The sequence below is a fragment of the Rhinatrema bivittatum genome, chromosome 8, assembly GCF_901001135.1.
Source record: "Rhinatrema bivittatum chromosome 8, aRhiBiv1.1, whole genome shotgun sequence".
NCBI lineage: Eukaryota > Metazoa > Chordata > Amphibia > Gymnophiona > Rhinatrematidae > Rhinatrema > Rhinatrema bivittatum.
Window position 1 is genome coordinate 41,296,542 of NC_042622.1, and position 15,035 is coordinate 41,311,576.

Consider the following 15,035-nt stretch of genomic DNA (forward strand, 5'->3'; position numbering starts at 1 on the left):
CACAGAGGTGGAAGTCCCTTGATGACTTGTGATTCTACTCTATAAGTTCTGTTCAATTGCACAACCTGTTCCATATAGGATTGTCTTAAGCGGTTCACCTGGAAATTTTATTTGTGGCCCTGGGCATCTTATTTTGCTTGTTTTTGTAAATCATGTTTTACACTTCTTGTTAACTTCAATAAAACAAGTTGGGGGAGGGGGGGCTGGTGTTAAGGTAAGTAAGACAGTCTGTGCAACACCCCACTCCCATGGCATGCTCTGCCAGTGCCTGGCTTTTTCCAGATAGTACTACAATGATTACCAATACATTTTTTTAAATTTACTCTAAAGTATTAGTTTTAAACCCCACAATTTATTCAGAAGTTGGGATTGGCTCTCAGAAAAAAAAAAATTCTCTTCTTACTTCAAGCCAGCACGAGAGACCAGCTGGTAGCTTCCCCCTGGAAAGAACCAGTTGCAATCCCACTGGGCACTTACCAAGGCACTCAGCAACTTCAGGTACTGTTTTCCCACATCTGTCACCACGCGTCCATAATGTTGGTACACATAAGAACTGTAAAGCAATTTAAAAAAAAAATCTAGTTTAAATCGGACTGCACATGCTGCTAGTAGGTTTAACTGAAGGAGATCTGTTCCTTGTTTGTACCCAGATCAGTCCAGATGCCTGGGTTTTGCCTCCCTGCAAGCAGATGGAGACAACGTTTCACTAACATTGTACATAACCCAGTGTCTTCAGTATTTGTCTCCAGCAGATGGGGGATGGTGTAAAACTTGCAGTCTGGAGATAAAGGAGAAAAAAAAAAAAAAAAGCTAAGTTTCTGGATCCTCCTAGGGGTTTGTGAGGTCCTGGTGGGGCCATCCCCTTTAGTTTGAAGGGGACAAGGAGGGGGGTTGGTGACCCTTCTGATAGCTCTGTCCAGAAGTCAGTGGGGTGGTCCAGATCCCTCAGGAGACAGTAGTGGAACCTGCTGCTGGTACTTCTGCACTACAAGCCCAGTGGAGCAGGGAAGTATCCCTTTTATAGGGTTCTGGGCTGGGTCACTGAAGTTTGGTGAAAGGAGAAAGATGCTACTGGTCTGGCTCTTTTCTGATCTGCCATGCAGCCTGTGCTCCTGGGGGCTGATGTAATAAGACCTGTGACAAAAAACAGGTGCTAGTTATGAGCATGGGTTTTGATCACCACACATGGCTGAAGCTCCCACTGGTCCCCCCACCCAAAAAAAAAACACAAAAAAAACACAAAAACACAAAACCTATGCCAGTGATTTGTGCAGCAGAAATCTGCACATGGAGAAGTGTGTACCTAAGCAGGGTAAGGTCCTATGTAACAAGTGGCCGCATCCATGCTCAAAACCCACAATTGAAAGCAAGCAAGCGGGTCTCCCTATTAAGTGAGAGTATGACCCTTGAAAGTATTTAACTTAAAATAACTGCTGCAGAAAAATGTGGCAAGTATTTTCATGGATACTAATTCACACTGGCATAGCAGTGAGACTGGTGCCCAACTGAGCCCCAATCTGTATGCTCAGGTGCCGACATAGGCACTCAGCTGGGTGTGAACATGGATGCTCTGGCACCCAGAAAGGCACCTAGCAAACGTTGCCGCTCAGGCACTTAGCTGGTCATGAATATATACGATTGGGTGCCCAGAAAGGCACCTAGCTAAGCTGGCCACTGACACAGAGCTGGGTGGCTTTCAGGACCCTGCAGGTGACTGCATGAAGTTTGCTGGGAAGTCATGGCACACTTGTTAGGTATTATTGCTTGAATGGCAGGGCTCCAAAGCACGTGGAAGCTGGAAAGTGTTCTATAAGTGGAACATGCCAGGTCCCATCCGAGTTAAAGGTTGTTTACGTACATACCAGAGTCTGGACTGATCTGGGTTTGTACAGAGAAAGCAAAATTAGCAGATAAGAACCAGTTTTCCTTCCTGTATCACCAGAGATCAGTCCAGAGAATATTTACTATGAGTGGAGGGCCTCTCCACCAACCTGTTGCTTTGTATTTAGTGCAGAGTTGGAGGTTTTCTTTTTGAGCAACTTCACCTTCTGGTTCGCTGGAGGGATGAGGGGGGTTTGCTTAGACGTTTGTAGTTGTTGCTGTCATCTGGGCTTGGGTACAGGTCAGTATTGAGGGACTGCAGGGGGCACACTGGGTTATGTACAGTGTCAGTGAAGCCGATCCAGTTGGCTGTATTACAGTGAAGACAATGAGAATCGGACGATCAAAGTAGCAGAATGACCGTCGATGCATTCCGCAGCGATATAGTGTCAATCAAGCTGATGAAATAGACTGTTTGGAGTTCTCATCACTAATATCTCCTGACAGAACAGGACAATACCAATCTCTGAACAAATTTATGTCCTTGCATGATACTGTGACAGCAGCCCTGCAGGCATATTTTAAGTCCTGCTAATTGAATTGCCCTTGAGGCAGCTCTATGTGCAAAACGTGGCCAGAGTCGGGCATTGTAATAAAGGGCTTCTTTTGATCGTCCGATTCTCATTGTCTTCACTGTAATACAGTGAAGCTTTAACTCCATCTGCTGGCAGGGAAGCAAAACCCACGAGTCTAGACTGATCTGTAGTACTACAGGAACAAAAAAAAAAAAAAAAAAAAAAAAAAAAGAGGGTTAGCAGGTAAGAATCAATTTTCTTTTGGTATATAGCATATTCCTGTTCTGAAATCTGACAAAACCATGCCTGTTCCATCCCATACATGCAGTTCACAGCCTGTACCTGGGGGAGCTGTGCGGCATGCTCTTGCTTGCTGCTGGCACCTTACCTGCAGATCTCCCACTGTGGAACCTCTGGAGGGATATTCAAGGCCTTCCTCACGTAAGCATTATTCAAGAAGGTACTCGAGGCTGTACTATTAACGCAAGGTGGTTCCAACCGTACCCGTTTCCAGGACTTTGCCAAGTGCAGCAGCTTCTGTGGATGAGCAGAAATAAGCTCCCTGTGAAACATGCAGGGTCACACGCTCATCACATGAGGGCCTAGCATGGTGAGGATGCCCCCCCATTTTACAGAGTCAATGGACATGCCAACCATTATACACAGGATGTTCCAAGCACCACCATTACAGGGGAGTACATGGAGGTTATATTGATTGCTTTAAGATCAGGACCATTGCAAAATGAAGTTCTTAAATTTATCAGAGAACAAAAAGCAAAAAAAACCAAACTGTACAGTAGATATTCAAAGATGAATTTTAAGTTAGCTGGATAAGAGGGATATTCAGCAGCACAGCTATGCTGCTGAATATCTCTGAATAAGCATCATTAACCAGCTGGATGGAGTTTTATCTGGCTAACTTTAGACCTGCTATTGAGTAGGATCTAGCTTATCTGGTTAACTTAACCAGATAAGTTGGACTATAGCTACTTATCTTGGTAACTACCAACTCCCCAGAATGCACATATCCAGATAAGTAGTGGATAGGATAAGGCTTGTCTGGCTAAATATCAGCAGCTGAATAGGACCAGATATTTAGCAAGCTAACACTAAGTATACAGTTACAAGGCAGACATTCAGTGCTGTTTAACTGCCATGTTCGATCCCCTGTAAATCAGAGTAAGAGCCTCTGGTGCCTACCTTCCCCCACTGGGTATGGGCAGGGAGCCTGGGAAAAGGGATTCCAAAATGATGGACGACAATCTGGTCTTCCTCATACCTAAACATGCAAAAAAAAGATTGGTTAGAAAAAGGATGCAGCAACCAACTAAGCTGAAAATGCCATCTCCTCATCTGCCTCAACCCCTCTGTTTGCACCCCATTTCCCATATGAGTTTAAGATCTGTACTTCGCTTCCAGTCTGATTTTTATTTCTTGTAAAGTATTACTTCTATTTATGTCCTTTGATCTTTTTAAAACCACTCTAGAATAGGCAACATACAAATCCTGACTCCCAGCCTGGGAGTGTGCTGTAGAGCGTCCTATGCTTCCCACACACTACAGACCCTAGGAGTGCAAATTCTGTTAACCTACTGCTAGGAGATCAATCCTTCAACTTGAGTGTGTATGTGAATTACAGCCTTCAGGAAATAGGAAGGAGGGGCAATGCAGTGTAATTGTCACAGATCCTATTAGGAAACTCATGGGGGCAGAAGATAGCAAAAAAAAAACCAAAACCTATGGACTGATTCAAGGAACTAAAGTGACAAGCAGTCACATGTGTTAAAGGCCTTCCATTTGCTCTGAGGCTCAGCTGCATGCACGAGTTAAACATGAGGTTGTGACCGAGCTGGCATCCATCCTCCCATCTCAGTGATAGTACAGACCCTGCTCCTCACCTGATCTCTCCAGGTGCTCCTCCTGCACATGGGGCGTACAGATTGTAGATATTTAATCCCAAGTTATACACAATATTCATCGCTTCGGTGACCTAGCAGAATTACAGGGAGGACCAAAAAAAAAAACATTAGAAAAATAAGCAGGGAAAGTTCCTTACTTTCTGCACGTGCCAACTTGTCCTGCCCTATGTAGTCTATCAGCAGCTCATAATATAAGATGCAGACATTGCAAACGATTCTATGGAAATAGAGGAAGTAGCAACTAGGCTAGACAACTTTATTCCAGGGTTCCCCTCCCTTTATGGGCTTAAAGGGCCCTTGGCTAGCAGTCTGAATACACTCCCTTCAGAAAAAACTAGTACATGTTTCTTGCCCAATGACAGACTCCCTCCTGGAAATATGGCTGCTGCAATCTCCCCAGCTTAAAGGAGCCAAGAGCAGAAGCTAGGAATCACACACTGGCCTCCTGCATGGTAGCACCATCACTGGGTCAGAGCACGCAACACATTCGTAACAGGCTAGTGAGATGGGAAACGTAAGGAAGTGTGATGTTTCCCTACTGACTCCCAGGCAAATTTCTGCATCTCTAAATCAGAACCAAAGAGTACCCTTCTTAAAACAAAAAAAAAAAAAGAATTTAATGGAAAAAGGTAATGGGATGCAGACATGTTAGTGTGCAGCTTGCAGTGCCATCCTTATTGGGGTCGACATCCCTGCCTGTTCCTGAATGCCATAGACAGAGGTTTCATCAGCCTGCAGGTACTGCAACTACCTATCAGCAACACTGAACACAGGAAGCCAAGTCCTGGGTTTTTTTGTTTTTGGGAGGGGGGGTGGGCAGGGGTGTAACAGGAGCATTTTCTTTTCAACTGAAATAAGGAACAGGACTGGGGTCTGGCACCATAAGCCTTTATCTGAAAGGCCCAGGAATCCCCCCACTCCAGCAGCTCATTTTAGTCCATTCATTGCAGTACTCCTCTGCCAGGGGCCATACACGAATACCAGAGAGCTCAGACATGTTGGGAGTTTCAGGTCCTAAAACAGCCACTAGGTGTCACCATTGCACAATGGCTCACTCCCACCCCCCTTCCCAGGCACAGTGAATAATTCTGTAGCATTCAGTCCTGGTTTGCCTACTGAAGCAGGAGCTCTGAATCCTGAATCAAGAACAGGTTCCTCCACATGGCAGCGCACAATTCTGCTACAGAGCCAGCCCTTGGCCCTGGTTTCTAGTGCCCACTTCTAGACACAGACAGCCAGTTCAAAGTTTGCCGTGAGGAAATATCAAGCAGATCTTTGTGACTGATTTAATCGACTTTATCCTCAGGTTCTATGGACCACCGTCATGAGCTGAACAGAACCTGCAAGTCTCTGCCTTGCTTAAAGGTAGAGTGCACAGCTTTCTGCTCAGCTAGGGTGCCCTCAAGCATCCCATACAGCTTGTGAACTAAGTGATCAGATCGGCTGGCAATGTCAGGAAAGCAACATTGTAAGCCAGTTTAGGCATTACAGAATGCACCAACTAGACACTCCCTGGCCTATAGGTCAAACTTACGCTTTCTGAGCAGTTCACATCAGGATTGTTGTAGAAGCTACATTGTCCTTTAGGGCAACAGAAAGTCTGTAAGTTTGCCCAGAGCCTGAAAGAATAAAAACACAAAGTGCTAAAATTAATGGTTAAACACACAGAGCTAAAGAAATCATGCTCCTCGAACCAGGTATAGACACCAGTGGCATAGTGTGGGCCCTCATATCTACACCTGACCAACTACCCAAATTCAGTCTATGCTTTTGGAGGGAAGCAGCTTCTGGGCACTTCCACACAATTGTGCAATATGGATTTCCACTAGGGATGTGAATCGTTTTTCAACGATTAAAATCATCATCCGATAATTTTAAAATAGTCATAAATCGGTAGCGTGCGATACAATAGAAATTCCCCCGATTTATTGTGAAAAATCAGTTTTTTTGGTTAGTGTTGGTATCAGGGATGGGGCACACAGTGCCCCATCCCTGATACCGGGATGTGTGCAGGAAGATCACAACACCCCCGGTATCAGGGATAGGGCACTGCGTGCAGGAAGATCACAACACCCCAGGTATCAGGGATAGGGCACAAGTGCTAGTCACATTGACTGATCACATTACTTTTTTTGTCAAGCTACCAACCGTTTCCATTTCCCCATCCCCCATATACTGTCAGTGGGAACCTTGGTAACATGAATAAATAAGAGGGCAGCCAATAGGAATACATATTCATTCCTAAACTGACCTGAAAAGTGTCAAATTGTATCATTTTCTGTTAGCGCGCGCACCAACCAGAAAAACCGGATTTTTTAAATAAAAAATCGTGCCAAACACGATTTCGATCGTTAAGACGATCTGGCACACGATTCACATCCCTAATTTCCACATCATTCTATTAAGGGTCTCAGTATCGCTTCTCAGGTACAAGCATAGCAAGCCAAAGAGCAGATAGTGAACTACTTCTGAAAAGTAATTGGGCATAGGGATCTTTCATGAAAAGGGGAGTTTACTACTGTTAAATCCTTACTGTATGCATCAGAACATGTCCAAGCCCAGTGTCTTGTTTCCAACAGTGGCCAATCCAGGTCACAAGTACCTGGCAGGATACCAAGGGGCAGATAGAACAAAGCTGCTTACCTCAAGAATAAGCAGTGGATATCTGCAACTCCACCTTAGTAGTTTATGGACTTTTCCTTCAGGAACTTGTCTAAACTTTTTTTTTTTTTTTAGATACAGCTACACTAATAGCTTTTACAATATCCTCTGGCAATGAATTCCAGAGCTTAATTATGCATTAGGTAAAAAAAAAAAAAATTATATATAATGCTTAATTATGCAAAAAAATGTATATATATATATATATATATGTATATATATATATATATATATATATATATATATATATATATATATATATATATTTCCTCTTTAGTTTTAAATGATTTACCTAGTAACTTCATTGTGCATCCCCTGGTTTTTTGTACTTTATACACTGTTCAGAGCTAACTTAACTGCTCAGGGAAAAAAGTGCATTTCCTTTCCTCGCTAAAGGAAATGCTCTCTCCACTTTAGACTTTTTTTCAATAGCTCCTGAATTACTGTACTCTTACCTGGCCCCCAGGAGTCCATGGTAGTAAGCAAAGTATATTAAGGAATTCTGATTGTCTTCATAGCTGGCCAAGCCATTTCCAACAGCAATTCCCTGCAATACACTTCAGTTAGCATCCACACTGCAGACAGACATCTGCATTCAACAATGCCAATACCACAGAAGGTAAGGGTAAAATTCTACTTTCCCCCTCAATTTAAACAGCGAAGTACCAATCCTTGCAGGATATTTATCACTCATCAGAACAGGGATTGCACACTCCTTCCAGAAAGATAATGCCAAGAGTCAATACAATATAACATGATAGACTTACCCAGAGTGAATGGATTGGAGAAACTATTTACCTGGTAATTTCGTTTTCCTTAGTGTAGACAAATGGACTCAGGAGGCAGGAAAGCAGATGGAGTCAGGTTTCAAAGCTGATGTCACCCTAGATACACCCCTGCAGTGACCTCAGCCCTTCAATAGCCAATGTGGATATGCTATTGAAAAAGTGATTAAACAGATAACCATAATTTTACTCAAAACACTGAACACCAGTAAGATTATAGATGCCCTGATCTAGGGACAGGATAACTGCTTACCCATCTCTCAGAATCTACATTCACTGTGGGCAAATCCTTGGCCTTAGCATCCTGCCCACAGCTGCCTGTCTACACTAAGGAAAACAAAGTTATCAGGTAAGTAATTTCTCCATTTCCTAGCATGTAGCCAGATGGACTCTGGACCAATAGAATGTACAAAAGCTACTCCTGATTGGAGAGTGAGGCTGCCCGCAGACTGGTTAACACCACCCTTGCAAAGGCTGTGCCCTCTCGGGCCTGAACATCCAGGCGATAGAACCTGGAGAAGGTGTGCAAGGACGACCACATTGCTGTCTCCTGTCAACATCTGCCGAGCAGCAGTCTAGCTTCTGTCCATGAAACTGCCCGAGCCCTAGAGAAATGGGCTTTAACCAGAAAAGGTAATGGCTTTCCTGCCGCCACAGACTCCCATGATCACCTCCTTAATCCAGTGAGCTATGGTAGCCCACAAAGCTGGTTCACCCCGATTCCCTTCACCTTTGAAGGACAAACAGGTGGTCCATCTTTCAGCCTGTTAAGCACCACACCATTTTTTTATGATGCTTATATCCAGGGATACAAGAACACTTAGATTTTGTAGAAAATATTTAATCGATCAATATAAGAATTCTTGGAGATGCTGATGCCATTTCTCTGAAATGGACTACAAGCATCTCATTGTATACAGGAAGTGATCCTTCTTTTCGTTTAGATAAAATATTGTACTGGTTAGAAGATTCTAGAGTTGCATGACTGCCTAGAGAATAATTCAGATTGGTTGTCATGTCAACAGCATGATAAGATCATCCCTAAACTGTCCTGATTACTTCTCCTAGGTGGGGCCCATTTACCATCACTCTTTAGATAGTCCTTTGTTCTTAGAATCTTGCTGTTGGGGCAACTAACATCTGAAGTTGTTTACAGATACTCCTGAGAATAGTGCCTGTTATTGTAACAGTATAGCAGAAGAATGAAAGGATGGATCGGTTAAAATGGACTTTATTGAAACTTGCCCGACTCTGGCCGAGTTTCGCTCTGCCGAGCTGCCTCAGGGGCTTGTTGAACCAGAAAATTGGCTCTATATACTTTTGCTGATTTTCAAGGATGAAGGAACATGAGTAAACACACCGAATCCCGACTTGTCACTTGTGATTCATAAGTCACTTGTGTGAGCAGTATTGATGCGATTCTTTGTTGAACTAGCACCCGGTCACATACCGCTCTGACAAACGCCTTTCTCCATGTTTGTTTTCTGTTCAGGCACACTCCTCAGGACAGGTTCTGAAACTTCCAAACACTACACCAAAAACATATGGACATTCAAATGACAGGTGGTGGTGGTACTCTTCTACATCTTTGCTTTTATCTAGGGATGGTAACAAAATGGACTGATTCAAATGGAAGCCCAATACTACTTTGGGCAAGAAGGATGGAACGGTATGACGCTAACACTCCTGGAGTCATCTGCAGGAACAGTTCCTGACCAGGCCTATAGCTCAGATGTGACATGTTGAGCATATAGCCACCAGGAAAACCTTTTAAGGTTAACACACACAAGGAAAGACTACGTAGCAGCCGAAAGGAGGGCCCCCACCAAAAACTCCAATACTAGATTAAGATTCCACAAGGGAACAAGCCACCATGGTGGTAGCTGGAGATGCTTCACTCCTTTCAGAAAACTGGCCATGTCTGGGTGAGCTGACAGGCAGGTCCCGCATACCTTGCCCCGAAACAGAAAAAGTGCTGCTACCTGGACCTTCAAGGATTTAAGAGTCAAACTGCAAAAATTCCAGAATTAATGGGATTTTGACCATCTGAGAGGAAACAGTGTTCCTCACACTAGACTTCAAATACTCTACAGACCCACAAGTATGTTAGGGATGTAGAGAACTGCGAATGAAGTAAGGTGGCTATTTCTGCCAAATATCCTTGGCTTCATCAGGTGAGCCCTCAAGGGCCAGACTGCAAGAGAATTGAGTCAGATCCTTATGAAGGACTGGTCCCTGCGTGGTGGGAGGCATGGGGGTTCTCCACCAGGAGAATTTGCATGTCTGCATACCACAAATGCCTGGGCTAATTTGGAACTACTAGTTGGACTAATCCCCTATGGTACTTGATTCTGCAAATGATTGCCTAGCATGGGCCATGAAGGAAAGGCATATAGCAACTCCTCTTCTGGCTAGGTCTGAATGAGAGCATCAGTCCCCAGGGACCACTGATCTGTGACTGAAGAATTGGGGAACCTTCGCATTGTGAGATGCGGCCCGCAAGTGAATGGAAGGGAGACCCCCAGCAATCTACTATCAACCAAAAGGCTTTGGTTGACATCAACTCTCCTGGATCCAGGCTCTCCTGCAGACTATTCCTGCAATGTGGGAGGCTGAGATATGTAGGTGTATTTCTGCCCATTCCATAAGGAGGAATATGTCCTGTGACACCTGCTGACTCTTTGTTCCTCCCTGGCAGTTGATGTAGGCTACCACTGCTGCTTTTTCTGACATTACATAGACTGCTTGACCCTGGAGTATGTGGCTGAATTGTAGAAACACCAATCTGACTGCCTGGGCTTCCAGTTTGTGTTCCAGAGAGCCTCTTCCTTGGTCCAATGTCCCTGGGCTGTCAGTTCTTGCCAATGATCTCCCCAGGCCTGGAGGCTTATCTGTTGTGAGGACCAGCCAGTTTGGAGAGGACAGGGGTACACCCATGCCAAGATGAGCTTCTTGCAGCCACCACTGGAGCTGAGAGCATATTTCCATCAGAAAGTGGAGGCAAATTGAATAGTCTTGTGACAGCAGGGAGCATTGAAGAAGTCACATGTGTGCCCTCACCCATAGCACTATTTCCAGGGATGTTGCCAAACCAAGAACTTGAAGACAGCTCCACACTGTTGGGCATATCAAGCTGATGTCCCAAGTGCATCAGATGAGCACATCTGGTAGTCAGAAGGAAGACCTTGCCCTGCTTGGTCTTGAGTCAGACTGATATTCCAAGGACTGGGAGGATTTGAGACACTTGTCCAGGTTTACAACCCAAATTCCTGAAGAAAGGAGGTCACCCAGAGACTCTTCCACTGACTTGGTTTGGGTCAGCCAGTCGTTCAAGTATGGGTGCACCAAGATTCCCTCTTTTCTTGATGCTGCTGCTACGACCACCATAATCTTTGAAAGTGTTCTGGGGGCTGTGGCCAAGCCAAAGGGCAGTGACCAAAACTGATAATGGCGACCCAGTCCTGTAAATCATAGAGAACAATGTTCTTGGACTGGAATATGTAGGTAGGCCTCAGAGATCCAGGGAGGTTAAGCACTTAATCGAACGGCTATTATCACGGAGCGTAGGGTTTCCATGCAGAAATGAATCACTTGCAGATGTCATTTGATGCTCCTGAGGTCCAGGATAGGGGGCGAGAGGAACCTTCCTTCTTGGGTACGATGAAATAAATGGGATAATGCCCTGTTCCTGGGGCACAGGTACTGTGATTATAGCCCTCATCCTGAGGAGCCTTAACAGGTAGAGAGTGTAATTTAGCTAATGCAACACTCAATGACTGTTGTATTTTGGTGTAAATGTATGTACAAAAAAAAAAAAAACAAAAAACTTTTTACAAACTAAAACTGTATTTATCGCTAGCAATTACTTACTCGCAAATGAATTGTGTAAAATACCATTTTTTTTTTTTTTTAATACAAGCATGCTATACTAATATACTTAAGATCACTAGGCGTTTGGGCACCCTGTAGCCCTCATCACATATCACCTGAAACTGGAATAGGAAAAAACAGAACTGCAATGTGAGGGAGAGACCCGATCGGAAGCCCCACCCCCCACCAGGCGCCGAAGGGTCACGACAAAGGGGCTCTCCCCTTTGTGCAAATGCCAGTTAAAATCTTTGCAATTGAATCTCTCCTTTGTTTAATATACTTCCTGTTATCCCTTTTTGCTCAATTGTTAAAAATCTTGCATTTTGAGCTTTTGTAAACTGTTGTCATGGCTTTTCCGAATGATGGTATATAAAACTCAAATAAATCTATGGAAAAAGCCATAACATGGTCCAATATGGTTCTAGGCTAGGGGGAATTCCCCATCTTCCAAGGTATCTGGATCCTCTTCATCTGTGCCATCTGGGTCCCTGCCAGGGATATCCTTGGTGAAGGGAGGCATGCTTTAAGATCTGCCGATAGGACTGGGAGAGGGAGGGTTTACCAGCTGAGGTTCTGTCTAGACAGGGGCAGGTGAGGTAGCAGACTCCACCTGTACGAAGGCTTGAAGGCCTTGAAAAAGTTACACCCAAGAGAAGGCAGCCAGGTCATACCTACCCCAGGAGGCACTGGGTTAGGTACCACTGAATTTCTCTATCCATAGATGACCCAGTCTCAGGATTACTCAAATCCACGGCACTTCTGTCCAAGGCTGTGGCTGACCCATCCTCTGAATGGAAGGATCTGGCCTTAGCAAAGTCCATGGAGGCCAACTCTCCCTTTGCTTCCTCAAAGTGCTGACACAAGAATCCAGATCAGACTGTGCAACCCTAAAATGACCAGCAGTGCAGAGACAAAGGCGCTTATGTTTGTTTGTTTCTTTGCTGCTGGAGCAGCTTGCATGGATTTTGGGCACCTAAGCGGGCTGCGGCAAGATGCATACACAGCCCTGCACCCGACTTTAGTTGAATTGAGCGCATTATGTACACGTGTGATGCGCATGGCTCGTGCGCAGAGTAGACACGCATTGCGTGTACCGATGTTCTATGGAGAGCACAAAGATGTGTGCAAGATAGGCTGCAGCAGCCTACCACACCTAAAGCGGAGTGGGATGACACACACGACTAGCCCACCATGGGGCTGCTCAACCTGCTCAGAAGAGCACTTCCCCTTACCCCAATGGGAGCAGGAACATAGTCTGTACGGTGTGCCAAGCAAAGAGACCAGAGGAAGTCTTCCTGAAACTCTTCCAAATGTCCCTGAATAAAGGTAAGTTTAAAAAAAAAAATCCAAAAAACCTTACCTGGGCTCAGTGCTTACCAGCTGAGTACAGGGACTGTCTCCAGCTGTGGCGGGTGGTGGAGAGTGCTTTAGCTGTCACCACCATGCTGAGCTTCCTGCACCCACTGCCTTTCAGCTGCTTCAGCAGCAAAATCTACACCAGGAACTGGCTACTGGACCAAGGCACATCTGAGGGATCTCTGAAATCACCTCAGAAATTCTCAGCTGAGGGAGGGACCTTTTAGGCATCACTGCATGAGTGGGGCTCAATCTTTTCTCCAATTTAAAAAAAGTAGAATTTTCTTCCAAAAAAGTACAGCTATCCCCTTAGGGAAAGCACAGCCTCTATCTGCTGGAGACAGATATACTGAAGGGCTGAAGTCACTGCAGGGGTGTTATCTAGGGTGATGTCACCTTTGAAACCTGACTCAGTCTATCTGCTGGCAGGGGAGCATAACCCACTGGTCCTGAGTCCATCTAGCTACACACTAAGAAATTTGCAGTTTGACGACCGTGTTTAAGAGCACACTGAAAATATTGGGACACATCCTGGGCTCTGACAGCACAGACTCCCTACCTTCAGGTTGATGCTGGAGTCCTGCATCACTACTTCAGCGAGGGTTGGGACATAAACGCCTCCATAGCTCTCGCCAGTTATGAAAAACTCGTTCTTGCTGTACTCTGGGAAGAGGCGAAAGAACTCCTTCAAGGCCAAGTAATTATTCTGTGCAACCTGGGAAGAAAAGCAAGGGACCTGACAACCATGCTGCGCATTATTTGTCACCACTTGAGCCCCCACCCTGGAGTATGAACAATATTACAAGACCTGCACCACAAGCCTACAAAAAGACTCAAAACATTCCAGAGTTACTTGCTGGAGAAAAGAAAGGATAGGGAGGAGATCACAGGGTTCAACAAAAGTAAAATTGATTCTTACCTGCAGTACCATGGATCAGTCCAGACCCTGGGGTTATGTCACCAATCCAGCAGATGGAGACAAAGATTCTGACTGCCCTATACCCTGGGGTACCACCTGCAGTCCGTCAGTATTGAATATCAAAGCAGAAATCTAACCAATGAAACTGGCTAATTAAACATACTTCCTACCCACAAATCCTAAGTGGAAGCAAAATCCTGAGGAACAGTCACAACAAACAAGCAAAAAGCATGAAATGCTGTTTAAACACCAAGACAGTGAAAGAGTGGACTCTCCAAAAAGAATTGCTATACACAGACAGACAAAGGGTGGGCCTCTGGACTAATCCATGGTACTACAGGAACGAAAATTAGTAGGTAAGAACCAATTTTCCTTTCCCTGTAAGCACCTGGATCAGTCCAGAGCCTGGAATGTACCAGAGCTGTTTTACTTGGGGTGGGACCCAGACAGTCCCACTCTGAGAACACTCTCTCCGAAGGCTGCTGAACTGAGCCTGGACATCTTAACGGTAATGACGAGCAAAAGTGTGCAGCGACTTCCAAGACACTGCCTTACAAAATCACGAAGAAACCTGTTGACACTCCGCCCATGACGTAGCTTGTGATAGAGTGGAATGAGCCCGCAAACCTTCTGGAAGACCCTGACAAGCCAGAAGATAAGCCGACTGTATGGTCTCCTTTAACCAATGAGCAATTGTAGCACTGGAAACTTTGACCCTTACGAGGACCACTCCACAGAACAAACAAACAAACGATCTGACATTCGAAAACTGTTGGTAACTTCAAGATAACAGTACACGCTGGACATCCAGTTTGAGATCCTTAGAGGAAGAATACGCACAATCTAAACACGGAAAAGCTGGAAGCTCTACAGACTGATTTAGATGAAAAAAAGAAACAACTTTGGGTAAAAAAGAAGGTACAGTTCGCAAGTAAACTCCTGCATTGGAAATCCTAAGAAAAGGCTCTCTGCAGGTCAAAGCCTACAACTCCGAAATTCTGCAAGCTGAGGAAATGGCCACAAGAAAAACCACCTTCAACATAAGATCTTTCAAAGTCATATGTTTGAGGGGTTCAAAAGGTGCCGTACATGGAGCCCTGAGAACCAAATTCAAACTCCATGCAGGACA

At 44.8% G+C, this 15,035-nt stretch overlaps 1 protein-coding gene across 2 annotated transcripts in view; it reads right to left on the reverse strand.

The window, feature by feature from the left end:
- The window catches only part of LOC115097024 (lysosomal protective protein-like), a 43,561-nt gene that overhangs the window by 16,270 nt on the left and 12,256 nt on the right, over positions 1–15,035 (reverse strand). For both annotated transcript variants that reach the window (XM_029612431.1, XM_029612432.1), the window contains exons 6-12: positions 13,547–13,702; positions 7,432–7,523; positions 5,850–5,934; positions 4,295–4,386; positions 3,597–3,675; positions 2,785–2,933; positions 478–553 (exon numbers count right to left, since the gene is read on the reverse strand). In XM_029612431.1, coding sequence (XP_029468291.1) covers positions 478–553; positions 2,785–2,933; positions 3,597–3,675; positions 4,295–4,386; positions 5,850–5,934; positions 7,432–7,523; positions 13,547–13,702 — 729 coding nt within the window. The remainder of the gene's footprint in view (positions 1–477; positions 554–2,784; positions 2,934–3,596; positions 3,676–4,294; positions 4,387–5,849; positions 5,935–7,431; positions 7,524–13,546; positions 13,703–15,035) is intronic.